We start from the raw sequence: 26,350 nt of genomic DNA on the forward strand, positions 1-26,350 counted from the left end.
CTCTGTTTGCTGTTACTTTCAGGTACTGAGGAAATGACTCTCTGCCATTTAGTGAGATGTGGAAATGCTTCCGTGAAAATACTCCAAACTTTGTTTTGCAACTACGAAGATCATGAATTAAAAAAAAAAAAAACTTACTTGTTGATGTTTATTATATTTTAGTGTCTCAGAGGACAATAGAGCTTTCTCTGTAGGCTCAATTATTGGAATCTGATGTGTATAAAGTAAATTTTAGACTTTAGGTCATGGTGAGAGTACATATAAATCATCCACTCTGAGCTGTTCTTGGTGTAATAAAGTTAAAAGCAGGTTTCCATTTTTGAAAAGTTATATTACATTATCTGGTTTCTATGACAACAAAATTGCAGTATAATATCAAACTACAGAAAAATCATGGCTTTTTTTTTTTAAAGGAAAGTTGACCTCTAAAAGTGGTTTAAAGCTTTAAAATATTTACTTAGGTAGAACTAATGTAAAAAGTAATCAGGGAAATGCAGGAGCAACTTCATTATCCCCTCCTACAGTTCAGACTTAGATAGGTCTAACGACATGAAGAGAGACCCTAGTCTAGTGCTAGGTTCTCTCCCTGTCCCCCCACACTGCCTGCTAGTCGAGACTTTGTGTTGAACTATTTAGTTGTCGACTGTGCGTCACCTCTCCTTGTAATCAGCTTGCCTCAATCCTGCTGCTATCGTGCAACAGAGGCATGTATGACCAGACAGCAGTTGGATCTGCATGCTCCTCTCTCACTGACTGAGGAAGGCGTTCTGCAATGACACACTCCAAGACACACATGGATTTCAGATGTATGCTTCCAAAGCCAGGAACATTTTGCACGGAGCACCCAAGAGAGCCCCAGACACTGTGGCATCATGGCGGCACCAATTCTTCATGTAACCCAAATTAAAGAATAACTGGAAATTCATTTCTATGGCTATTATGTTAGCAGATTAAAATCCTGGGTTCCAATTGTGTTTGGTGGGATATTTTAAAGTTCCACAACCACTTGATCAATCTGGGTGATTTCAAATCAATGCCAAAGCCAGACAAAGGTTCCTGTAAACAGCTCTATTTGCTTTATGGAAATGGCGGGCAGCTCTTCCTGAGTTGAGATGCAGAATCATGAAAACCATTCGAGTCTGTGGGGTCACTTGTGTAGATATTCACAAAGTGAGCAGAACACTAGCTTGCTTACACATGGGGCGAGGGTGGAGTGGGTTTTAAAAATCAAGCACAAGCGCAATTGGCTAATAAACCAGAATGTGCTTGTAAGGAAGTAAACAGTACTGCATCTTTGGCGACAAAATGTACGTCCCTTAACCATATACAGGTAGAGTTACTTACAATTTCGTTAAGGAATACTTCGAAGTGGAGGGCTCTGGAGTATCACCAAATAACATATGACTTTAATGACTCATTAAAATCGGGTAGGGGTTTCTGGCCCAGACTTGGGATACTGCTCTGTGTCTTCCTGTCTCAAAGGCCTCATCATTAACTCTCATTAGTGCAGCCCTTAAAGCCTGTGGTTCTTTGGGTTGGTTGGTACTGAATGATTATCACAGTGGTTTACAGCAACAGTGTCAGCACACATCAGTATATAAACAATGTGCTGGAGCTCAAGGAAAATGCAAAAGAGGCACCTTTCATATCTGTTTTAAACCCACACCTACTCTTGTTAATAGTAGGTCAGGAACTTACCAGCAGTAGACAAGACAGAACTTAAACAGGTAATCTTGGTTGGGGATGTAGTTCAGTTTGTAGAGTATTTGCCTAGCAAGTATGAAGCTCTGAGTTCCATCTTCAAGACCAGAGAAACTGGTCAAGGAGGTACTAGCCTGTACTGCCAGCATTCAGAAGGTGAAGGCAGGAGGAACAGAAGTTTAAGGACATCAGAGAGTTTGAAATCAGCCTGGACTACATGAGGTGCTGTAACAAACAAACATCTCCAAAAACATTCCCCCAAAAGCTACATATTTTGTTGTTGTTGTTGTGTGAAAGGGTTTCTCTGTAGTTATTGAGCCTGTCCTGGAACTTGCTCTGTAGACCAAACTGGTTTCAAACTCACAGTGCTCTGCCAGCCTCTGCCTCCTGAGTGCTGGGAACAAAGGCACGTGCCATCTTTAAAAAGCAGGCTGTCTAGCTCAATTGTCATCCTAGATGCGTTACCCAGCAACTGATGGAAACATGCAGAAACCACCAGTCAAACATTAGGTAGAGCATGGAGAATTCCGTGGAAGAGGTAGAGGAAGGATTAGAGGATCCATAGGGGTCAAAGACGTCATAAAAACCCACAGAATCAACTAACCTGGGCTCGTAGGGGCTCACAGAGACTGAACCAACAGCCAGAGAGTTTGTATGGGACTGACCTAGGCTCTCTTCACATATGTTAATATTGCATAGCTTGGTCTTCTTATGGGATTCCTAACAGTGAGGTCAGGGGCTGTCTCTGACTCTCTTACCTCCTTTTGAGACTCTTTCCTCTTACTGGATTGCCTTGCCAAGCCTTAATAGGAGAGGAAGTGCCTAGTCTTACTGCAACTTGATGTGCCATGGGTGGTTGATATACACGGGAGACCTGACTTTTTCTGAAGAGAAAGGAAGAGGAGTGGATGGGGCAGGGGTTTGAGGAACGTGGCAGTGAGGAGAGGAGGGAGGGGGGAACTGTGATCATGTTGGGGAAAAAAATAATTAATTAATTAATTGATTGGCCAGGCTTTCTTTATCCTCTAGTCTTTATGGCTAAGCTCCTTCAAAGAGTAGCTCGTACAGCCTGCCTCCCACTGGCTCCTGTGCTGCCAGACTTTCCATCATCCCTGGACCAAGTTTCCTCTGTGAAGAGAGCAGTAACCACCTCCCTTAGAGCTGTTCTTGACATGCCTTTCATAACACTTTCCCTCTACACACTCCTTCTGTGGATCTGAGACCCATCTGATTTCCTCCACGTCCTCAGACCACCCAGTCCCACATTTTCTCTTCTACCCACCTAAGATGCCGAAGATTTTTATGAAGAGAAGGCGACAGTGTTCTATGTTCATGTGTCATGCTCTAAGTACACAAACATGCTATGAGGTCTTCATTTCGACATCTGGCCCTGAAATGTCTTCTGTGCTCCAGAGTCATGCAAGCAACTATGTATAAGTCATCTGTTTAAGACATATCAGGGCTGACATCAAAATCTAACTATTGATTTTGCTACTCCTTATGCCACAGATCTGCTCTTCCAGTGTCTCCCATCCAATCACTTGCTCATGCCCAAACCTGAAACGTTCTCAAGGCCTCTCTCTTAAGTACTGTGTCACAAGTTCAGCCGATTTTACCCTTAGACATTATTTAGGCTGGTCTATTTCTCTCTAGTCTGTACTTACTAATCTAGGCTGCTGCTCTCTCTGGACTTAGGAAATAGCGTATGACTCTTCTGTCTTTCTACTTTGTCCTTACATTCCCATAACAGCAGCCAAAAGGACCTTTTACAAAAGATAGTTTAGGTGATCACACTTGTTTGAAACATGGTTAAAGCAATGGTCCCTCATCGCATTAAGAATGATACAAAAATTTTTCATCTTCACTTGCAAGGCCCTGTCACCTGGCTCTGGACCATCTCCTAGACAGGCAACTCAGACCCCCCCTTTCCAATTAACTTCTTCAATGATTTAACCTCTTCCTAACTCAAGGCTTTTGAATGTGCTCCTCTTCATACTTGTGTAACTCTTACTAACTTCATGTAACTTAATGGAGCTTTGAGTTAAAGGCTATTTCTTCAGGAAGGTCTGATGTCATCCTCTCTGACCCCTTGTTCATAGTTCTCTGGTAGCAATACCACAATTGCTGGAATGATAATGAGTGTCTGCCAGAGGCTTACACATGGGAACAACAGCAGCCTAGGGGAGGCCATTACAAGATGCCTTTTCATACAGAAGTGGTTGAGTGAAAGGGTGGGACGCTCAGAAACTTGTAACAGTCTCCAGTTCTGTAATGGAATGACCAGGGAACAAGCCCGAGGCCTCTCCACTTCTCATAAGGATCTCAAACCTGAAAAGTGCTCTCTGTAGAGACAAGTCCCCTCTAGTCCTCTGTCATGACGGCTTGGTTAGAGAAGCCTCAACAGAGAGCTGTAAATGCTAGCAGCCCTGGCTGTTGGCTGCAGAGGGCCTCCGGTTGGTGATTCTCTTGCAAAATCTTGGTGCACAGTATCTTTTACAAGATTAAGGATATGCTAAGAAACTAAATGCTTACATCCTAGTAGTGTCATTGGCTTCAGAACTTCAATGAGCACAACCAAAACTACTCTATCCTAGTTCTCTCTCTGGAGAAAGCACGAGTTGTTTCTTCCCATGCAGCCAGCACTAGCACTGTGGTAAATAATTTGAACGGATACTTGAGAAAGAAAAAGGATCTCACCAATGGGAGAGACAAACAGAACCTCAATTCTACACTTTATCTGTATTCTGCAAAAGTCCCAATTACAGGCAGAACTACAACAGGCTAACCAGATGGATATGACTCTTCAGTATGTTTTCTATTAGTGATTTTATCTGCTAGAGGTTCAGAAAGAACCGAAAAAGCATCCGCAGGGAAACTGGTAAGAAAAGAAAGCTAGGAGTTTCCCAGCACTCCTGGTTTCAAGCTCTGGTGAGCAAGTCAGTACAATGGAAGGGGAATATACTTAGGTGCAAAAGGAGCCTAGAGATGGTAGAGCCAGATGAGCTTGGGCAGGGAGAGAAATATCTTAGGAAAGAAATAACCAAGACCTTAACTATAACCTACAATTTCAAGATGTTTAGGTAACATTTTAAAAACTTAATCAGGCTATGTAGCCCATGATTTCAAATGTTATTTACCTTTGTGAATAATTTTTTTCCCTAAGGGAGCACTGGGCTCCACGTAAACCTTCCGTGCTGTTGCTACATTATTTTTTCAATAATAAAACATACCTCAGATTCCAGTCATCCTAAGCTCCATTTTAGTCTATATGATTCCAGCTAGAAGTCATTTTTTGCAATTCCTGAAATTACTTGATTTCCATAGACCCTGAGGACTGAAATATGAGCTCAATAACTGACATACTAGTTCACCCACACCATATCCTACTTTTTATTCAGTATAAACAGAGTTTCTAACCTCAAGCCGGCCACAGATTTACCTAGAGGTGTTCTACAAGATGCAGATGCCGTGCATCTCCGCCTTGTGGGTTCTGAATCGGGTTTGGAAACAACAATGCTGAATCTCAATGCCTAGAAAATTAATGGGAAATGGACTCTTAGATGGCCAGACACACTGTGCTAATCACATATACATCCCTACATAAAGGAGACATTGGCTTTGTTTTATAACATGATTATTTTATCTTGAGTGGTCTTTGTAATTTTCAAAAGTATTTTCACACATTTGTGCGATGCACCTGAATTTTCTGGCCCTATTTTATTGATTTATTTGTAAAAATAAGGATGTTGGATGAAATGATTTCATTCTCTAGAAAGACTGTTTTGGGCTTGGCATACAGTTAGCACTTAGGGCGCGCTGAACAACTGCATTGCACGCCCAATTACTGCACAAAAGCGGCCTCAGTTAGTACTGCAACTCTACAAACAGGATTTTAGACCTAGTAACTTCAGGCTCAGAAAATTAAGTAGCAAGTTAATGAGTGGGCTTAAGAGTGAATTTCCTGGGTCCTCCTTGGTGTTGAAATGCGGGATTCGATTGTAGGGTAAAGGACATGCTTGTATTTCACATTCATCAACACTCCCAAAGAATGACAAACTGCTGTCTATGTATAATGGCATATAAACTGCTACCCTTTTTAACCTCCTACTACTGAAGAGGCAGTAATTCCAGAAGCTTGATATACGTTTCTACAAGCAGTATATCTGTGTGAGTTATAGCCGTGTCCTGGTAAATTTAGTGCTGTAAGTTTTAATTCATCTCTGACAAGACATTTACATAAATTACAGCAACATAGTAACAGTGCCATATGCTGGGTGTTCACCCATGGAACTGCAAAGGGGCTTGTGGAAGCTGGTCCTCTCGTTCCAAAGGACCACGTTCAATAAACATGAGGAAGGAGCAACTGGTTTGCTGTGATGGCCATTCCACTGAGGGGTCTTTGCGTCTCTCATTCTTTGGAGTAGATGATGCTTAGACTACCTTGCTCTGAATAGTAAGCATTCTAGATTAGGACAGTCGCCTCACAGGACAGCACAAATAAGCTTCAAAGTGCAGCCACAGAGCTGGGTGGAGGGAGAGGCACTGAAGGCTCACAGGGCAGGCCTGAGCCTTCTCACTAGTCATTAGCCAGGACTCTGAGTGAATAACTAAATGGGAGGAGTCAAGTCTCCAGTATACACCCTGAACTCTGCCCTCAGTGCATTCTTTCTATGTGTCGAGGGGGAAACTTCTGCTATGTTTATTATTAATGTCTACTTAATCTTAACATGTTTCCTAGGACATGTTCCTTGATTTAATGACTGCCTAAACAAGAGTCAAGCAAGGAAGACACCAATAGACATGCCAAAGTGGACCAGGGAAAGTCCATAAGGTCTCAATCCAATACAAAGAACTATGGGCAACTAAGAAATACTGAGAATGAAATAGTCTTCCTTAGGGAAGAGCATACCAATTGGCCAGCTGTGAAAACATACACACACAAGCAACATTATGCAGAGGACTGGGCTATATTTAGTAACACACATATATACATGCACACATATATGCATGCACACATGCATACATGCACACTATTGATCCTGAAGTGCACATCATGATCCCATCCTCCCGCCATCAGCCTTCTTCCCCTCCTCCTCTAGCATGCTCAGACACTCCTACATCTTTCTTCTAGGCACTCCAAAATCCCGACCCCTTCTGCAATGCATCATAAACTAAATGATGCTTCCAAGCTTCTGCTGATATTTCATCATCTGTCTGCAATGAATGTCCTTCCCCTCAGGAAGCCGCACGAGGAACACCTCATGGATCAGTTCCGACCATATGGCCTTCAGAAGTTTCTTCCTGCTCTTGTCCCTTCGCTGGGCCTGCCCTCACGACCTATGAGGTTCACAGCAGCACAGGACATTTTCACTCTGTCAGCCCTACCCGACTGTAAACACAGATGCCCGCCATATAAGACAGTGCTTTCTGTGTGCTGGAACACCACTTTACCCTTCTAGCCATCACATGCTGCCAGCAGAAGGACAGACAGAATTGCTTCACTAACTTAGTAGTGAGGCTCTCTCTTCTCCCTGCTTCCGCCAGCCTAGTTGGACCACCTGTGAGGCATGCCAGGTACTGGGAGGGTTCTGTCTGTTAAGTTCATTCACTGGGGCTCCTTTCTTCCAAATGCCCTGCCTTAGAGCTAAAGTTAGTGCTAGTTGAGTTTGCCTATGTAACTTACGTAGTTGTAGTAAACACAGAAAAATCATACAGTAAGCAAGAGAAGAGGGCTTTTTAAAGGACACAGGTTTAAAACAGAAAATTAGGTTTAAATGAGATGACTGTAAAAAATCAGGGCCAAGTATGAACATCTATGATTATACTGACGCTGCTTTGCATTTTTAATCATATTTTATTTATTTACTTTGGATACGGAAGTAGCATGCTATTGCAAGCATGGTGGTCAGAGAAGACATGCAGGCGTCAGTTCTCTCTTTCTACCTTGTGGGTCCTGGGGACTGAACTCAAGTCATCAGGCTTACTGGTAGGTTCCTTTACCCACTAAGTTATCTTGCCAACCTGTCTGTAAGTCCTTTTAATTTCTTAGCTCACTCTAAGAAAAGAACCCAGTTTGACTTAGCTAGAAAGAACATTTTAAGAACACACACCAGTAGGTCTATATAGAAAGAAAAGTCCTTGGTCATGTATTAGAAGACATGAGAAATCAAATTATATATGACACTAAATTAAAATGCAATGTTTAAAATATGTATCAGTTTACATGATTCTATGCTTGAGCAGTAGTTTTTGATTGATGAAGCAGTCTCTGGACTAAAGACTGGACCCAGGGTTTTAGATACCTATGTGCCTTGTCTCTAACTATACCAGGGCTCCATTAGGAGTTACCAATTCTTGACAAAACTCCTCTAACAACTCCTACAACCTATCATGAACAACTGCTAGACTTTATTTTACTATCCTTACGAACAGGAGTAGATATAAGGAATATATGGCAGCGAATCCTGAATACACACAACGGGCAGTTGGCCTCTGTATCTCCAGGCTTTGCACTCATGGATTCGACCAGTTTGGGAATAAAGATAATCTAAAAGCTAAGACACCACATCTGTGTTCCATGGCATGGTAGACTTTTTCATTATTCCTTTCTCAATACAGTCTACCAACTATTTACACAGTGTTCACAGTCTACACGACAGTATGAATAATACAGAGATGCCCTAAGTATAGGAGATGATATGCATCTGCTGAATGCAAATGCTATACCATTTCACATATAATAGGCTCCAGAATCTGAGGATCCCGGACCATGAGGGAAAACTGCACTATGGATCAATTATTTTAAGGTTATTTATACAAGGAAAATTTTATATACACATGTATACACACATGTACATTTCTACTTTAAAATATTAATTCTTCTTTATGTGTTTGAGTGCTTACATGTAAGTATAGGCACTATATGTGTACAGCACCCATGGAGACAAGGGCATTAGATCCCTGGTAACTGGAATTGCAAAATAGTTGTGAATCACCTCATGGCTGTTGGGAATCAAACCCAGGTCCTCTCAAAGAACAGCAAGTGCTCTTAACCACTGAACCATCTCTCCATCCTTAATTTTATATTTATATATGGAAATGGAGGAAGAAAATGGCAACGTGGGGACCTGAATGTTACTAAGAATTGGGAATGGAATGATGAGAATACTCAGAATTGAAAGAAATTTTAAGCCAGGTGCCTGTAATCATAGCACTTGGAAGGCTGGGGCAGGAGGACTTCTGTTAGTTCAAGGCCATCCTAATCTACATAATGAGCTCCAGATCAGTCTGGGTTATACAGTTAGACTGTCTCAAAAATAAAAAAAATACCAAAAAACAAAAACAAAAAAGAAAAAACCAAACACACACAAAAAAACCCCAAACTTAAGAAAAAAGAAAGAAAAAGACTTTAGCCTACTTAATACTTTTTCAAGGAATCTGAAATTCTTTTTTGCAACCACTGGGTTTGTCAAGAGCAAGGTATTGCTAAGGATTTAATTTTCTCTATCGGTGCAAAGTTATTGGTTCACCAACATTCTGAGCCTGATGCTGATATGAGAAGTAGGGTAAGAAAAACAATCGCCCTATATAGTCACTTAGAAATATTGTTAGGATATTGAAAGTTTCAGAACAGAGTCTAAAATCCAGCCCTGTTTGGGGGAATCTGTTTCTTTTCTTAGAGGTTCTTCTCTAAATAGCATTTCACCGGTTCTAACAGGAAGCCTTCTAGGTAATTCTTCAAGGGTGTCAGCAGCCATTGTGTTCTCCAGCCATTCATCTTATTATCACCCTGATGCTACACTGCTGGTTGTTGCTCCGGAATGTCACAAGAAGCACCTGCCATAAAAGCAGCTCTGAGAGAGCAAGGAGGAAATACCTAAAATGTCAACTATAAGCATTAAAGAAGCATCAAACACACCATCCCGTAAGGTCCATTGCTCCTCCTAACCAGAAGTCAAACTGTTGTTATCCTCACGGACAATTTAGTGTCTTCCGAATGTCTGTCCTTGTAGGTGTGCCAGCCAGCCAGCCTGTTCAGACTTGGGTATTAGCTTCCTTTTGATATCTACTACTTCAGAGTGCTTGCAATAATTAAGGGTATTTTAGAAAACTCATAAGGGCTTATTTTCATAAAACACTTTAAATCCCACACCAAAAACACAGAGCAAGCTCATCAAATCCCCCATTCTTGTAAATACCATTTTAGTTAATGGAAAACGTCAGTAGTCAGCTATCTTCTTAGAACGTAGCTAACATTACACAACTCATTAACAAAACTATGCCGAATGAGCATTTAATAAGTCACAGTTAAGAGGGTCTCCGCTTGTGCACTGGAACCACACCTGTCACACGTTCAGCTTCTAGTGTAATGCCCCAGACAGTACTGCTATAACATGGAGCACTTCCATGTGTGCAGGAGAGCATAGGGGAGATTTCTGATGAGCAGGCCTTCTCCATGTATCCTAAACTTCTGAGCGCGTACATGTCACATCTCCTGCAGGGACTACAGTCTCTGCCACTGCCCCTCCTTTGCCTGAGTCCTCACTGTTCAGGGCTCTCTGTTCAGGCATCCTCCCTCAAAGGAAGTCTTTCCTGTGCAGGTCTCCTAAGATTCCTGCGTAAATTTAGGTTAGTGTTTCTCCATGCTCCGTGGGCCCCCTTCTTTCAAAGGCTCATCACAACACTTTAGCCACCAGTTGTTCCTTGATGGACAGACTCATTTACTTTGTGATTTCTTGCATGTAATATGCTGTCTAGCACAGTGGTGAACTATTTTAATTTTTTAAAAAATAAATGGAGCAAATAATAAATTACAAACTGATGAATAAGCAGTCTATTATCTAAGATGACAAATACTAGAAGCAAAACAGGCCAATTGTGGAGCCAGGGATGGTTCAGTGAACAAAACTGCTACCACACAAGTCGGATGACTCCGAGTTTGATCCCCAACACTCCTATAGCGACATAGGAGGTGGAGAGAGGAGAGAGGGCTAGCGTCTCAACAGTCAGCTAATGTATGGCATAGCAGAAAAAACAGTAAGAGATGTTTCAAAACCTGGTAGAAGAGACAACTCTTGAAAACCATGTTTTCTGGCTTCTGTGTGTTTCCCTCTCTTTGTCTCCATCATTCATTGCATCAAACAAATTAAGAGAAAATCAGGTCAAGTGTGAAGTTTCATTTTTTAATGAGAATTTATGTGTTCAGAAGTCATGCTGTAATTCACAAAAAAAATTTGTTGAACTTAGGGGTCAGGTCCAGTCACCAGTTCTTAATATGCCAATAAAAAGAGCCAAGTTAATAGTAGAAACCAGAGAAAGGAGATTTATTCAAAGTGGCCACATTGAGAAGACGTACAAAGAGACCCAGAGAACCCCTCAAGCCTATCAGAGGTTCTGAAGTGAGATCAGAGTTCAGAGGGCCAAGTGTAAGCACATCTAAGTAGTCCTGGTCAAGGTGTGGTCCCAACCACCATTGACTCATCATTTTCTGGGTTTCCATCTCATCCTGTAAGATTGTCTGACAAGTTGTTAGAGCTGCCTGCAGGTCTCTTTGCAGGAGAGAAATTCCCCTTTCCTTCTCCAAGCATGGGATTCCTGGGGGGAATTCTCATTTTTTGGGGGGGTTCATAGTTTCCAAAGTCTGATAGTCAGTTTGAGAGATACAGGTGTCTCCGTGGAACATGCTCACTTCCTTTTTTTTTTTTTTCTTACTTCCTTTACTGGGGAAGCCATGGAGAAAATACTGCTCATATACATGTGTGGGAAAACAGCTTCAAATGTTCTGGTAACCAAATGCACACATTTTATGACTTAGTAATGTATATCCAGGAACAGTTACTAAAGATAATAAAATATGCATAAAAGTTACAAAGATGAAGATTTTTAGGGCTGTGAAACCCCTCTGTATGTCACAATCGTGGTAGAAATAGCCTAGGTGCATTTGTTTAAATCTGTCAATACAGAACAGCAGGGGATGACCCAATGCAAACTAGTGATTGTGAAAAAGTCAAGCATAGGTTTATCAATTATAATGTTGGGGCTTAGAAAAGATGTCCCCCCCCCCCCATATGCTGCTTTGGATGTAGATCAAAAATTTCAGAGAAGGTTTTCCTAAAAGTTCCTTCATCTACCCAAATAACAGATCTATCAGCAAACATATGGCCTTCAAAGTTTGTAGTCTCAAGGAAGACCCAACCTATGTCACCGAAGGAACAGTGAGCACCAACACTACACCCATAGTCCAGAGGAATATTGCCCTGACTGTTGTCTGTGCTACAGATCATTCTCCATCCCCAATCAGTTACTCCCATTCAGCTCCTACTTCTTTCTCTGTTATGAAGATAAAGTAGCCCCAGTCATCTAGGCTGCCTGCAAGTTTTATGTTTATATGACTTTTATATTTGTGTTCATGGTAATAAGTGGGCAAGTGTTGTCTCTCTCATCTACTGCCAATTTGTTTCAGAAGCTGCAACCACAAAACCCGTGAGGAAGGTCTGGTCTTCCCTACAATGCCAGTGGACCACCATGGTGGAGGAGATGGCAAGGATGGAGCCGTCACTGTGAGAGAGCGGTGGATGCATAGGAAACATCTCTAGCTTTCATTTCATTTTGCCGCAAACCTAAAACTGTTTGAAAAGTCTTCTACTGGCAGTATAGTTTCACAGACTACCCTGCACTACACTGCCTTCTCTAGCAAACAAAAGGAAACAAATGCTCACAACTGAATCAGCGCTATTAAGTCTGGCATACTACAAACACTAACAAGGACTGCGGTGAGTAAGAAAGGCAGGCAGAGATGGGCAAGGAGCCTGGCAACTGCATGACGTACGGATGAGTACAGGGTTAGAAGGACGAATGAATTCTAATAGAACAGGTCTAAAGGGAGAGCCAGCCACCATCAGCTCAGTGTGGCCGTCCTCAGCGTTCTTACTAGCCAGAAGTGCTTTACTGATGAGTGAGTGGCCCATGAGGTGACCTCCCTGATTAAGCTGCTTTGAACAATCTCAGTAAATAAAGCAAAGGCACACTTCCTAAAATCCAACTGTGATTCTGACCACTCATGCAACAGATACTTTGAAAGACTCCTACGCAATTCGGGAGAGGACCAAGACATGGTAGAAAAAGATGGCGCTACTAAATGAGACAAAGCTCAGGAGAGGGATGATATGTGTGATGGCCAAAACAGGAAGGCTGAAAAGCTCAAAGAACAAACCTGAGGGTGTAGTTTATGGTGCTAGAAGAGAAGACCCCAGGTCCCCAGCTCTGCAAAGAAAAAGTTACTGCATGTAGCTGGGTGATTCTAGGATCATCACATTATGCCAGAAAGAGGAAAAGGCCAGCTGGAAGGGTTGCTGATAGGAAGCAAGAGCTAAAGGTATTCCTGAGGAAGTTACACAGACCAAGTCTTAGGCTGGGTCCTGGCTGTGGACCTGATCTGTCTCACAGGGGATCCTCAAGCAGCAATAATGTGCAAATTCTCAGTTCTGAAGAAGCTTGCAGGATACTGCTACCTCTCCTTTCCTCCCTCCCCTCTACCTTTAACCCTGTGCATGTTTGTGCTTCTTTCAAACTTGCTCTTTAGTAAGTAACAGACTCCAATTCTAGTAACAGACTCCAATTTTCAGGCTGTGGTAACCTGAGCCGGGATGGGTGGAGTGGGGCAGGAAACGTTCAGAGCTTACTACATTAAAAAGAAGTGAGAAGCAGCTGAGTGCCTTTAATCCCAGCACTCGGGAGGCAGAGGCTCTGTGAGTTCAAGGCCAGCCTGGGCTACAAAAGCTAGTTCCAGGAAGACTCCAAAGCTACAGAGAAACCCTGTCTCGAAAAACCAAAAAAAAAAAAAAAAAAGGTGAGACACTCTACTATACTTTGCATACCTGAGTTAACTATAGAATAATACAACAGACACTTTAAAATATTACAAGATTTTGAATGTTTCATTATAAAGAAATGATCAACTTTTGATAACCCAGAAATATTTGATCTGATTTAAATATTGTACAATGTATATATGAACCAAAACATGACATGGTATCCCACTGATATATAAAGTTATATTTTTTAGGTATGTTCAAAACTAAATTAGAGCCGGGCGGTGGTGGCGCACGCCTTTAATCCCAGCACTCAGGAGGCAGAGGCAGGCGGATCTCTGTGAGTTCGAGGCCAGCCTGGTCTACAAAGGGAGTTCCAGGACAGGCTCCAAAACCACAGAGAAACCCTGTCTCAAAAAACCAAAAAAACTAAATTAGATTGAAACCTGGCATGGTGTCCCGTGTCTTCAATGCCAGCAGAGGCATTGTGGATCTCAGTGAGTCTGAGGCCAGCCCGGCCTAAACAGTGAGTTCCAGGCCAGCCAGAGATACTTAGTGAGATCTGTTTCCAGTAAATAAACACACAAACAAACAAAATAAGAAAGTTCTTAGAAGATATCCTGGGGCAGGCATATGGCACAAGGGTCAAGGCCCTCGCTGCCAAGCCTGACAGCCTATGTTTGACCCTCAGAACCCACGCTGTGAGAGGAGAGAATCGACTCCCTCAGATTTTCTCTGACCTCAACACATGTGCTGCGCCCTCTGCTCCCACACAAAACAAAGGTTTTTTTTTTTTTAAAAGGACATTTTGGAAATGCTGTTTGAAGAATCCTTTTTGAAAGAATCATATAAAAACACAAAACTTAATCTTTAAACAAGCTTCAGAGTGTTTTCATTGTCTTCAATGAGAGCCAAGAGGGAAGCAGTACGGTATCAGAGTAGACTGAAGAGGAAACACCAGTCAGAGTGCTTGACAATTAGGCAGTGGCCACTCTCAAAGGCATCCACAGAGAAATGCATTTTGCATTCAAACAGCATCCTTTATACTTGTCTGAAACCTGACACTTTTACCTGTAGCACTTGCTATCCTGTCTCACGATTACTTCATGGCAGCTTAGCAAGGAGACTTTGAGAGGGGCATTAGATTAGCAGTTTATTACATGGAAGAGATAACTGACACTGTTAGACACTCCTACAGTTTTCTTCTATTCCCTCTGCACAGCGTGAAACCAGCAATACTAGATGTCATACTGAAACAGGAAAGGTACGACATGGCACTTTCTCAGTGAGCATCAAGCACCCTGGTAAACGACGACCTTGGTAGAATTTAGCCCTGGCTTTGCTGTCAGCCAATGGTATGACTCTGGAATAGGGTGACTGAAGGCACTGAGCTTCAATTTCCCTCATGCCCAAATGGGAACATACCTGCTCCTTCTCTCCACTGCATATATCCGGAAAATCAGGTAAACAAGATCAAAGCCAAGAAAAAATTTTCATGAACAATAAAATGTTATAAAGTCATAAAATGTAGTATGAAAGTCAGGGAAATGACACATTATTATTGAAAACTGAGTATCCATTTTGCAGAGTTGTATTAAATGCTATTGTAGTTGTATGAACTCAGACTAGATTACTGTCTTAGAATTGTTAAGTATCTCATTTTTCTTACACAGAAAATTAATTTTTGCTCAGTCATCACATCCTTACATGTAGCAACAAAGTTTTTTCAGGAAACATGTCAGAAGTAGGAAAGCCAGCCAACACTGGACAAAGAAGAGATATATTGTAAAATCAATCATGAGAAGTGTCTTCTCATTCCAGGCCCCACTGCGATCCCATCATGGCAGCCTCCAATCCTGGGGACTCAAGACAGTGGGGCTCTATATTCTTTGAGTCCTTCATTAAACTATTGATCTCTTACACATTATCCATAATGCTCCAGCAGCTCAGTCAATCACCTGGTGAAGTGCTGGTCTCTTGCTCCCTTCAATAACTTCAGGAAGAGGAAGTCACAATGATTTATTTACCTGACATTTTCCAGTCCGGATGTCATACAGGGCCACTGAGCCATGGCGTGCTCCAACGGCAATTCTGTGACTCCGTTCATAATAGCTGACCATGTAGAACCTGAATTGAACATTTTCACAACAACAAAAACAAAAAGCCAGGTGAGATTGCCTGCATATGGAAGACAAAAACCAATACACTCAAAGATTAATACATACGCATGTATATTTATATAAAAGCCTTAATCTCTTTATATCTTTATTATTTCTAAATAAATATGTCTGTAATCAACATATGGATATTTTATAAATATGTTTCCCTTTAGTACTGAGTACCTTTGAAAAATCAAGTAAGATGGAATTGACAGAGACCACCAGCCTGTTGATTGTCAGCCAGCTCTAGCGGCTCACTATAAATCCAGCACTTGGAAGGCCGAGGCAAGAGGGCTGAGGTGAGTTTGGGTTGGTGTAGACTACAGTGTAGTCAGCCCAGCAAGGACTACAGAGTAAGACCATGTCTTTAAAAATTATTTTTGACCACAAATAATTTTATAATCATAAATACACTTGGCAAAAATTATTTTTGATAGCAAACATTTATAATCATAAGTACACTTGAGAGTTTGAGGCATGAAGGGACAAAGGCAAAAACAATAAATGTGAAAATCCAGTTTTATAGCATGAGCACACATTTCTATTTGAGCAGAAGCGAGAAGGGTTTTGAAACACTCACATATCCAATTTAATTATCCTCCCATGGTTTGTTACCAAACTAATGATATACATTCTCACAGAATATAAAAACTACATGAATGGCAGGTCTCCTGAATTCTTATCATTAATTTAAAATGACCTTAGCGTTCCAAAAAAATCATGAAATTTTCCGAAATCTTGTACATTTACCAGATTTACTAATTTGGTTAGCTAACCACGGCAATGGGCAATGTAAATAAGCATATTTGTTATTTTTGTTCCATTGAATAAAAAAGAATTCTAGGGTAGATGGTATGAAGGCTGTAAGATGTTGACTTATTTTTATTACTTTCTAGGTTAGTTTTCAGGAGTGGATTAAGTATGTGAATTTCTGGCATACTGATTTCAAGTCCATATGGCTGGATCTACAGGCGAGGATAGTACTAGAAGGGTAAAATCGGGTATAAGTTCTATAGTCACAAAGACTTCTAAGTATACTTTCCATTTCACACGGTCTCAGTGAGTTGTCCAGAAGATGAGGGCTACACTAAATATTCTATTTAAAAACATTTTTTTCCCAATCATATTATCTACTGTGTCCTTTTTTTGCATCCATAAACTTTCTGTGTTGGTTAGTTTTATATCAACTGGGTCATTTTGGAAGCACTCTCAGCTGAGAAGATGCTTCCATAAGAATGGCCTGTAGGCAAGCCTATAGAGCATTTTCTTGATTACTGATTGATACGGAAGGGGCCTGTGGTCCCGAGTTGAAGAAGAAAGCAGGCTGAGAAAGCCAGGGAACCTTTCTAATGTAAAGTCAAATGCAATAAACCTTCTGGTGCTGCTTAGTTGTCACCAGCTGTATAAAACTGACGTCACCTGGGAAAGGAGAGTCTCAACTAAGGAACTGCCTCCATTGGATTGCCTTTTGAGCTATGTTCTCAATTGATGACTGATATGGGAGGGACCAGCTGACTGCAGGTGGTGCCACCCCTAGGCAGGTGGTCCCAGGTTGTATAAGAAAGCAGACTGAGCAAGCAGCATCCCTCTGTGGTCTTTACTTCCATTCCTTTCCTCAAATGTCTGCCTTGACTTCCCTGGATGATAGAGCACAAGCTGGAAGATGAAACAAACCCATCACCATGTTGTTTTTGGTCAGGGTTTTATCACAGCAACAGAAACCTTAAGGCAATTTTTACTTTTTCAAGGGAGATAAATTGGGAAGAAAGGTCTATGTATTTTTGAGGTAAGATACAGAACAGTTCTGTAATTCTAGGAAGAGAAGCTGAGGGAGACAAATTTGAATGCTATCAGCAGGGGCTCTGTGGAAGGCCAGGGCTTCATGTTCAGTAATATGGAAGGCAGACACTACTTGTTGGTTATAGTGTTCATGGAAAGTAGCTTATTATTCTACTTCAATAAACAATGGGAATCTGTATTCAAAATCTAATGTTCTTCTAATTGAAAATTAATATGCTTTAGAAGAGTTTTAAAACAGTTGCTGTTTGGCTATTAGTAACTATATCTGTCTGAGTACTGGGTGTCATTGTATCTACATCTGTATTAATATCGACATCCATCTCTGCACACATATGCCCATGTCTAATTTACATCTCCTTACAGTAACATGAAACTTAGTATCTCACACGTTATAACAAACATTTATTCCTTGTAGTTAATAACTATAGAGAATTAAAGTTTGCAGAGATATTTTATCTATTATTTGCAAAAATTTAATAGCTATACTGCCAAAATCCTACTGCAAAACAATATTATCACCCTTGGAATAAAAATTTTCAAAACCAAACATATTGGGATGACAAAATCTTAAACTAAAGGTTTTGTTAAATTACCTAATCTTTATGCTTTGGATATCAACCCCATCCTTCTATATCATCTACAAACACCATTATTTATGAGATAAAAAGATTAAATCTATTCTTGGAATCAAGTCTTTGGTCTGCCTGAAAGGACCTATATTACAGCTCTAGCATTTTTCACTCTCTGTAATTTACTACTTGAATGACATGTCTAAAAAACACTTTAAAGATTTCTGGGCAGTGACAGTCTCATGGCCTGGTTTTTCGCTCAGAGTTTTGTATTAAAATTTCCTTCCTGGTTCTTATGAGAGTAATAAAAAAATCTTATATATGTCAGTCTGCTGCTGCAGGAAGCCACCAACTGCTGAGGCCTTTGGGGTCCTCCAAACCCTAGACTGCTTTCTTTGGGAAGCAATGCTGCATGTGAGCACTGTCAGTCCCACGGATGGAGAGATATGCATTATCTGTCTCCACCTCTGATGATATCAAGGGGTTGAGGCAGAAGTCCATGATAGTTTTTAATATTGTTCTTGCCTTCATCCATCCTCAGAAAAGTCCCAAGTTTTTCTAGAATTGGCATCTGAGTTTTCAGGTCACTGTGATGGTACCAAGACACTGAGGTGGCAATTAGTAACCTGGCAAGAACCATTTCGTTAAGTATTCTAAGGTACTAGTTTCATTTATGATTTACCCTGGCAAAATGCAACTTAGAGGAGAAAGAGTTCACTGTCGCCCACAGTTCCACGTCACAGTCCATCACAGTCTGGAAGTCAGGTGGCAGCAACTTCAAAGATCTAGCTACAAAAATTCGCAGTTAAGAGCAGAGAGAGATGAATAAATGCATGGTTATTGTTCAGCTTCCTTTCCCCACTCTTATACTGGCTGGTAACCAAGTCTAGGGAATGGTGTCAACCACAGTTAAACCCAGTCTTCCATCAGTTACTGTGATCAAGACAATTCCACATAGACACGCCACAGCAAACACGTTCTTGATGACTCCTCACTGAGATTCTCTTCCATGGTGACTCTAGACTGTGTCAAGTTGACAGAACTACCACATCAAGTTATCCTAGTATTTATCACCTGCCAGGTGGGCTCGAAGGAAACTGCCCAATCAGAGCCAGAATTAGCAAGGGAACAGATCTGGGTATTGATGGAAAAGGCATTTGTTGCTGGGGTAAAGGTGGTATTATCCAAACTGTTTAAAGATGCTGCTCCAGACTTTGGATATAGTCCTCGTGCAGCTTATGATTCTTGTGAACCGTGAATTACATCACCCCGCTTTTTGTTCACAGCTGTCCTTCAGAGCCCTCCCCCACTGGGACCTCACCTTGGCTTCCTTTTGCTTCTTCTGCTCTAGGAATGGCCATCCCCTTGCACAGACTTGGATATGCTCACAGTGCTCCCCTTTCTAAGGCTTACTGCTCCTGGTACCTGGAAAATCTCAATGGCCCATTATCTCAGCTGCTCATGCACCTACTTCACTAACGCCCCATTCTGAGGTTATCTTGAGAAAAATATCTCCATGAACCACTGTGTTTGATACAGCAACCCTTCCCTATTGCTCTTTAATCCAACATCCTATCTTAAACGTTATCAAGCATGCAAGATGCAATAGTAAAAAGTTTAACACGGCTAAGATCCAGACACAATGCTTACCCTCTAATGAATGGCATGTGAACTACATTAAATGTTAATTTTTAAGATGAATTAATGTTCCATGGGATCTAGAATAACAATTTAAGTAGATATAGTAGAAACAAAAATGGCTCCAAAAGTTAAGCAGAAATTGAGAATTATGTTTTCTTTCTGCCTAGTGGTCCTATAAAAATTTCATTTTTCATGAGGATAGACAATGGCAGATTTACAATGTTATCTGCTAAGGCCCTGAGCCAGGGTATCTTAGCAAACACTGACAATTATAGCTTAACCATCTTTTGAGACTAGAAATAATTGCATAGGTTGAAATTTTAAAAGATGAACATAAGTAGTCTAGTTAATGATATGTATAATGAAACGCAGTTTTCATTTTTCACCTTTAGTACAATAGCATCATCCACGGTACCCTGCAGGGCTGTGTCTGCTCCTGTGTTGTAGGGATGTGCTCCTCTATCAGTGCACCTGGGTCACAGGTCATCTTCCTCACCTCTACTGCATTCAGTGGGCATGCTGTCCACTACTTAGTCATCCTTTTTCGGATAGACATCTAGGCTACATAATATCTTGGGTCTTTGTACACTAGGTGAAGATATTTCCTAGACAGGTAAATTAAAGTAGGATCAAATAATAGGCATACTTAAATTTAGATAGGCAATGCCAAGTTCCTAAGATGTTCACCAAATGTCATGCTCATTTGGAATCATCAAAATTCTTATTTTTTTTTTTTGCCAACAGGAGGGAAAATAAATGGCACTGTACTTTTGTTCTAATTTGTATGCAATATTTTTAAAATTGATCCCCATGCTTATACTCTGCAGGATAAGCATATGAAGCTTTATTAATAATGTAAGGAAAATCTCCTTAAAATTTAACTCATAGAACATCGCAGCCCTTTGTTTGACATGAATAGTGACTAGGATTAAGACATTCATGATGTGTTCTCCATAAACCATAAGGGATGATTTAATTCCCAACATAGGTACTGAATCTCCAGGAAAAAATGACAGCTATTTTGCAGTGAAGCAAGCATAGGTCACTCTCACTTGCACAAGAAGTCCAAGTGACAAGCAACTGCCCATGCCTCTTGGCTGGACCGATGTAATGGAGCTCTTCTGAGTGCCATGTGCTGTGCACTCCTCAAGTCTGAAAGAGGCAGGAGTAGGTCTTCAGACCACCAGTCACAGCGACAGTACAGCTGCGATTTTACAGACCGTCTTTGCATGTGCCCCATGAACTCCACACCTATAAACTGTGTACATGCTTGAAATATTTGAGAATACATGAGAATTTCAAATATTTGAAATACATGAGAAATGGCTGCATTAAGGGCACCCTTCACAGGGGCTGAGGTGTAGGTTTTGGGACATACACATGAGTAAATATTTTCTAAGTGTTTAATTCTAGTGGAAAGCATCGTCTCAAAAGACAAAACAGAAGATGTCCTAGACTGTGATGGTCATGCTGGAGAATTCTGCTTGAGAGTCACTATTTCCCAGTCAGGGTCTTACATATTTGAGTAGTTAATGAATACTTCTTGCTGAGCGACTGATGAGCAAGTTACACTCCTCCTTGGGGGAAAGAAGTACTATAGTATAGCCTACTATGACTAGGGTGGTAAAGAAAAGATAGGAAATGCTTCTGGGGCTGCGCATATGGCATAATACTTGAAAAGAAAATTACTAGGCACATCTTGGTATTATGTAATGGTTGACAGATGGGAACCTCGTTGTCTAGTTCTATACGTACTAATAGTACAACCATGGCAAATTATTTAAATTATTATTCATTAGTATCTTCATCTACAAAATGTAAATAATATTTACTATAGTTGTACAAAATAGAAATGAGTTGATACTAATAAAGTGCTTAGCAGAGGGTTAGGCACTTGGTGAGCTCTATTTATGGCAAATGCATGACTGGTTGTCACCATCATCATCATCATCATCATCATCATCATCATCATCATCTGTACTATTCAATGTGCTAGTGATGATGAAAAAGGTTAGTAGGTATGGCAATAAGTGGTGACTAAAGTTATTCTATTGAATATGAAAATGAATTCTTAATCCAAATTTATATATTTTTAAAGACTTAACGCTTTGCAAATATAAACTTATATTAATTACAAATTATTTTAGTTTTTTCCAAACTGTGCTAACTAAAATAAAATATATTGTGGTCCCTTTTTGTTGTTTTGACTTTTGAGAGACAATCTCACGTAACCTGGTCTGGCTTAGAACTCATTATCTACCCAAGGATTGGCTTGAATTCCTCATTCTCATGGCTTTACCTTTCAAGCGCTGGCATTACAGGTATGGGCTACAATACCCAGCTTAAATTTTCATACTTTATATTATTTTAAACAAACTTAAAATCAACTTCTCCTTTTGTACTACAAAATATAGGTAGACAGCCCAGAGTTATAATAACCATGAGTCTACTTGATAATATGAAACCCGAGGAGTCACACATGTAAGTTGTTTTACAACTGAATGCACCCAGGTCCTATTTTGGTTTATTTTAACATGAAAATTTTAATACCTCAAGAGAACCTGCTAAGCAGATTTTTAGGTGTGAGGAACAGGAATAAAGTAATGGGAGGTATTGCTACTAGTAGGGGTACGAGAAGCATCTTTAATCATCTGGTATCAAATTACAGTATAAAATAACTACTAATTTAAGGATTTTACTGGAAGTTATGGTAGAAGCTGTTCTATGTTGTATCGCTGTTCGCACTGAACAGGCTAAGAACAAGCCACAAGTTTAGAGGAGTCACTTGAACATGAGCTCATTCAGTGCTGAAGTAGACAGTGTGCAATTTTTTACTAGAGTTTAAGTGCCCATTTAAGGTGAAATGAGCTGATTCAGCTTTTTACTTGAAAAGGAAAATCAATCAGTCTGTCTACATAATAACATAGTTTAAGGAAAAGCCAAATCATTTCTGAAAATATAAACTTTTATCTCTTCTATCTAAAATAACTTTTGATCTTACTAAAAAGTATAAGTACTTATTTTACTATGAAAGTCTGCATCTTATCTATGATTATAGCTTTAATATTTTGTTTAAACTTTTCTAACTCTCCATTGCTTATTAAATAAGGTCAAAGTCTTCCGTGAGGAACTCAGAGCCCTGGCTTGGCTCTATACTTTTTTTAAAAAAAAATTTTGTTTAAAAGTTTTTCATTTTACATACCAACCACAGTTCCCCCTCCCGCCCCTCCTTCTTCTACCCCCTCCCCAGCCACTCCCCATTGATTCCCATGGGAGTAGGGCCTCCCATGGGGAGTCAACAAAGTCTGACATATCAAGTTGAGGCAGGATCAAGCTCCCCGTCCCCATCTAGGCTGACCAAGGTATCCCTTCATAGGGAATGGTCTCCAAAAAACTAGTTTATGCACTGGGAATAAATCCTGGTCTCACTGCCAGTGGCCCCACAGACTGCCCAAGCCACATAACTCTCACCCACATTCAGAGGGTCTAGTTCAGTCCCATGCAGGTTCCCCTGCTGTCAGTCCAGAGTCAGTGAGCTCCCGCTAGCTTGGGTCAGCTGTCTCTGTGGGTTTTCTCATCATGATCCTGTCCCCTTTGCTCATATAATCTCTTCCCTGTCTTCGACTGGACTCCAGGAGTTTGGCCCAGTGCTTAGCTGTGGATCTCTGCATCTATTTCCATCAGTTACTGGATGAAGGTTCATAGCGGGGTGGTTAGAATACAGGTTTCACATAGAAGGATAGAGCCTATTTATGGTTCTACAACAGAAAGACAAACAGGCTCCATCCTTCTATGCAAAGTCTATATCCTAACCACCCTACTACATGGCACGGCCAAACTCACTGTATCCTTCTACGGCTGGAAACACTTAGCAGTCTGGTTCTCACTCTGCCTTTCAGGACACTACACACCTTTTCCTTTCACAAAGGCCACCTGGTCAGCTCTCTGAAACGTTCCTTCGACCCACTACTGCTCCTCCAATCATTACTCCAGTTCTCCCAGAGCACAGATCCCTTTGTTTACCTGGCAGACATTTTCATGATGGCATTTTTTATAGACACCATTATTCTTCTACATTCTCCCTTTGAAATTTCTTATATTCCATATACTAAAATGACCATTGTATTTCTGCCCAACTCTGCCCCTGGTAGGATGTCTACCAGGCATACTACACAGTCTAAAGAACCAATGCCATCTCCTCCCCATCAGTCACTGTCATCCTGGAGCACAGAGTTTCCTGGTCTATCATTGCTTCCCCAGAGAACAGCTACATGGCACAAAGTTTGTGTTCAGTAAGATACTATTAAATCATTAAACAACATGCAATTGCTTTTTGGTAAATCAGAGGGGAAAAACATGTACACATAGTGTTCAGTAAGAACAAATCTGCCAGGCATATCAGCACAATTCTCTTTCCAGGATAACTAAGTCAACAGACATGGATGTCAGCAGAAACAGTAACCTAAGGAGCTGCTTGAGGGGGCTCTCAGCAAGTTGGGAAATAGATCCCTTGGTGAACAGCTTCTGCACTGAACTCCAGGAAGCTAATTTACATAGCAGTGGCTAGTGCTTTAAGAACTCCACAAGCCCTCAGTGAGTTAACTCCCAGTACAACCGCTCTCTTATCATCTCCACTTAGCAACAGACCAGCAATGTCCATTTTCATCTGGGCATCTCTTTAGAAGAGCATCGGCAGGGAAATAACAACTAGGTGTAGTCAGAATCAGTTAATGACACAAAAGAGCCAACGCTAAAAAAATGACTGCATCCTAATTTAGTTTATGCAACAATAAAAAATGCACTTCTACATGTGCGCTAAAGCACCCGTACATGTGTGCTAACAACATCTGTCCGTGAGCAGCTGTCCATGCGTGTTAAAGCATGACTTTATTCTTGCTCACAGTTTAACATCTAGGTGGCAGAATCAAACTGCAAAATGAGAGAACAGTGTATAAGTTCTACTGAATATAAGAAAAAGATAGATACAGAGAAAAACAAAGCATAAGCCATTCAGCATGCTAGTTGCAAAAATGTTAGGAAGTGACCAGAGAAGTGGCACACTGACACGCCACTGTTCTCAGGAATTTTTCTACTGACTACAGCTTATACTACATTGTATTTAGAGGAATAAGCAAAGAGAAGGAGGCTGTCAGTGAACTTGCCTTACAAGCAAAAGAATTACATCTAATTTTGAATAGCTGAGAGCTCTGAGAAAAATTACCTATGACAGATTCAAGTACTATTTCTACAGACAACATAAAAAAAAAAAAACCAAAGTGCTCCAAACTATAAACATTTGAGAACCAATTAAAAAATGGTTAATCTCAGCACTCAGGAGGCAGAGGCAGGTGGGTCTCTGAGTTTGAGGCCAGCCTGGACTACAGAGTGAGTTCCAGGACAGCCAGTGCTGTTACACAGAGAAACACTATCATGAAAAACAAAACAAAACAAGACAAAAAACTATATATGAATTATGATGATTACTACAATGATGACGATGGTAATAATTATGTGTGGAAGTTAGAGAACAATTTGCAGGGGCTAGTTTTCTTACTCAACCATGTGGGTCCCAAGGAACGAACTCAGGTGGTCAGGCTCATGGGACAAGAACCTTTACCCAAAAATTTAATTAAAAAAATAAACACAGTGTACTCTATTTTGATGCAAAAGCAATCTTCATTCCATGTTATATAAATGTATGTGATATTTAACACAGAACTTCTAAGTTAAATTTATTCATTTAGTACCATTCGCAAGGTTTTAGCTTTCTTGCCCTCTTTTCCTGCTTCTTCACAGGGGAAATATACTCGCATTAAGAGGACACAGTGCAAAGACTCCCATCATTCTCGAAATATACTGCAACTTGATATGCCACCTTTTACTGATATTCACGGGGGACCTGCCCTTCCTGGAAGGAAAGGGAGAGGAGGAAATTGGGGGATTGGAGTGGGACAGCGAGGTGGGGATAGGGGGTAGGGACTGAGAGGGAAGGATGGGGGCAGGTTGTGGACAGGATGCAAAATAAATAGATAAATAAAATAATTTACTAGTGAAAAGGTGGTCTACTGATTTCTGTTGCTGGAAAGTATGTTTTTTCCTAAGTCAGCAGTGTTCTAAGTATTTTGTAACATAAAAAACAATTTGAGTAGACTGAGAGGACAGACATATGCAATGTACTTTCAAGTCATCTGCAAAATGTCTTTATGAACTCATTAAATAACTAGTTCTATTATTTCTGTGTTCTTATCACAAAACTGCAGAATTATTCTAGAAAGTAATCAAATGATGATTAATACCTGGTTTTCTCCTTTACCTCACTAAAATGTTAATTATTTGTTACTGAAAGTCTGTTACTTTGCATGTTGTTGAAGGTTTCATTACCTGCAGATAGCTGGAAAACATTCCTGAAGACCCTTCTTTTTAACTAAAGATCCTTCAAGACAGTACATGATGATGTCCATGACCTTTGAGAGGAAAGACAGAGCGAAAGTTAACTTCAAATGCTTCGTTTTTAAAAATTTAAACGCAGCTCTATTGCACCTCATTTTGTCAATGCAAATCCATATAGTTTGATTAGTATTTACCTTAAAAAGAATAAAAGCTATTTTAAGCCTATAAATGCTATTGTTAACTTTGGTCTTGTCTGTAGAAACTGACTGTGCTCATGTGC

The 26,350-nt window shown here is 40.6% G+C and overlaps 1 protein-coding gene across 2 annotated transcripts in view; it reads right to left on the minus strand.

The window, feature by feature from the left end:
- Positions 1–26,350, minus strand: part of Wdr7 (WD repeat domain 7) — a 273,057-nt gene that overhangs the window by 34,549 nt on the left and 212,158 nt on the right. For both annotated transcript variants that reach the window (XM_057788617.1, XM_057788616.1), the window contains 2 exons: positions 26,062–26,144; positions 15,539–15,638 (listed from right to left, as the gene is read on the minus strand). In XM_057788617.1, coding sequence (XP_057644600.1) covers positions 15,539–15,638; positions 26,062–26,144 — 183 coding nt within the window. The remainder of the gene's footprint in view (positions 1–15,538; positions 15,639–26,061; positions 26,145–26,350) is intronic.

This window comes from Chionomys nivalis, chromosome 14 (genome assembly GCF_950005125.1).
Source record: "Chionomys nivalis chromosome 14, mChiNiv1.1, whole genome shotgun sequence".
Taxonomy (NCBI): domain Eukaryota; kingdom Metazoa; phylum Chordata; class Mammalia; order Rodentia; family Cricetidae; genus Chionomys; species Chionomys nivalis.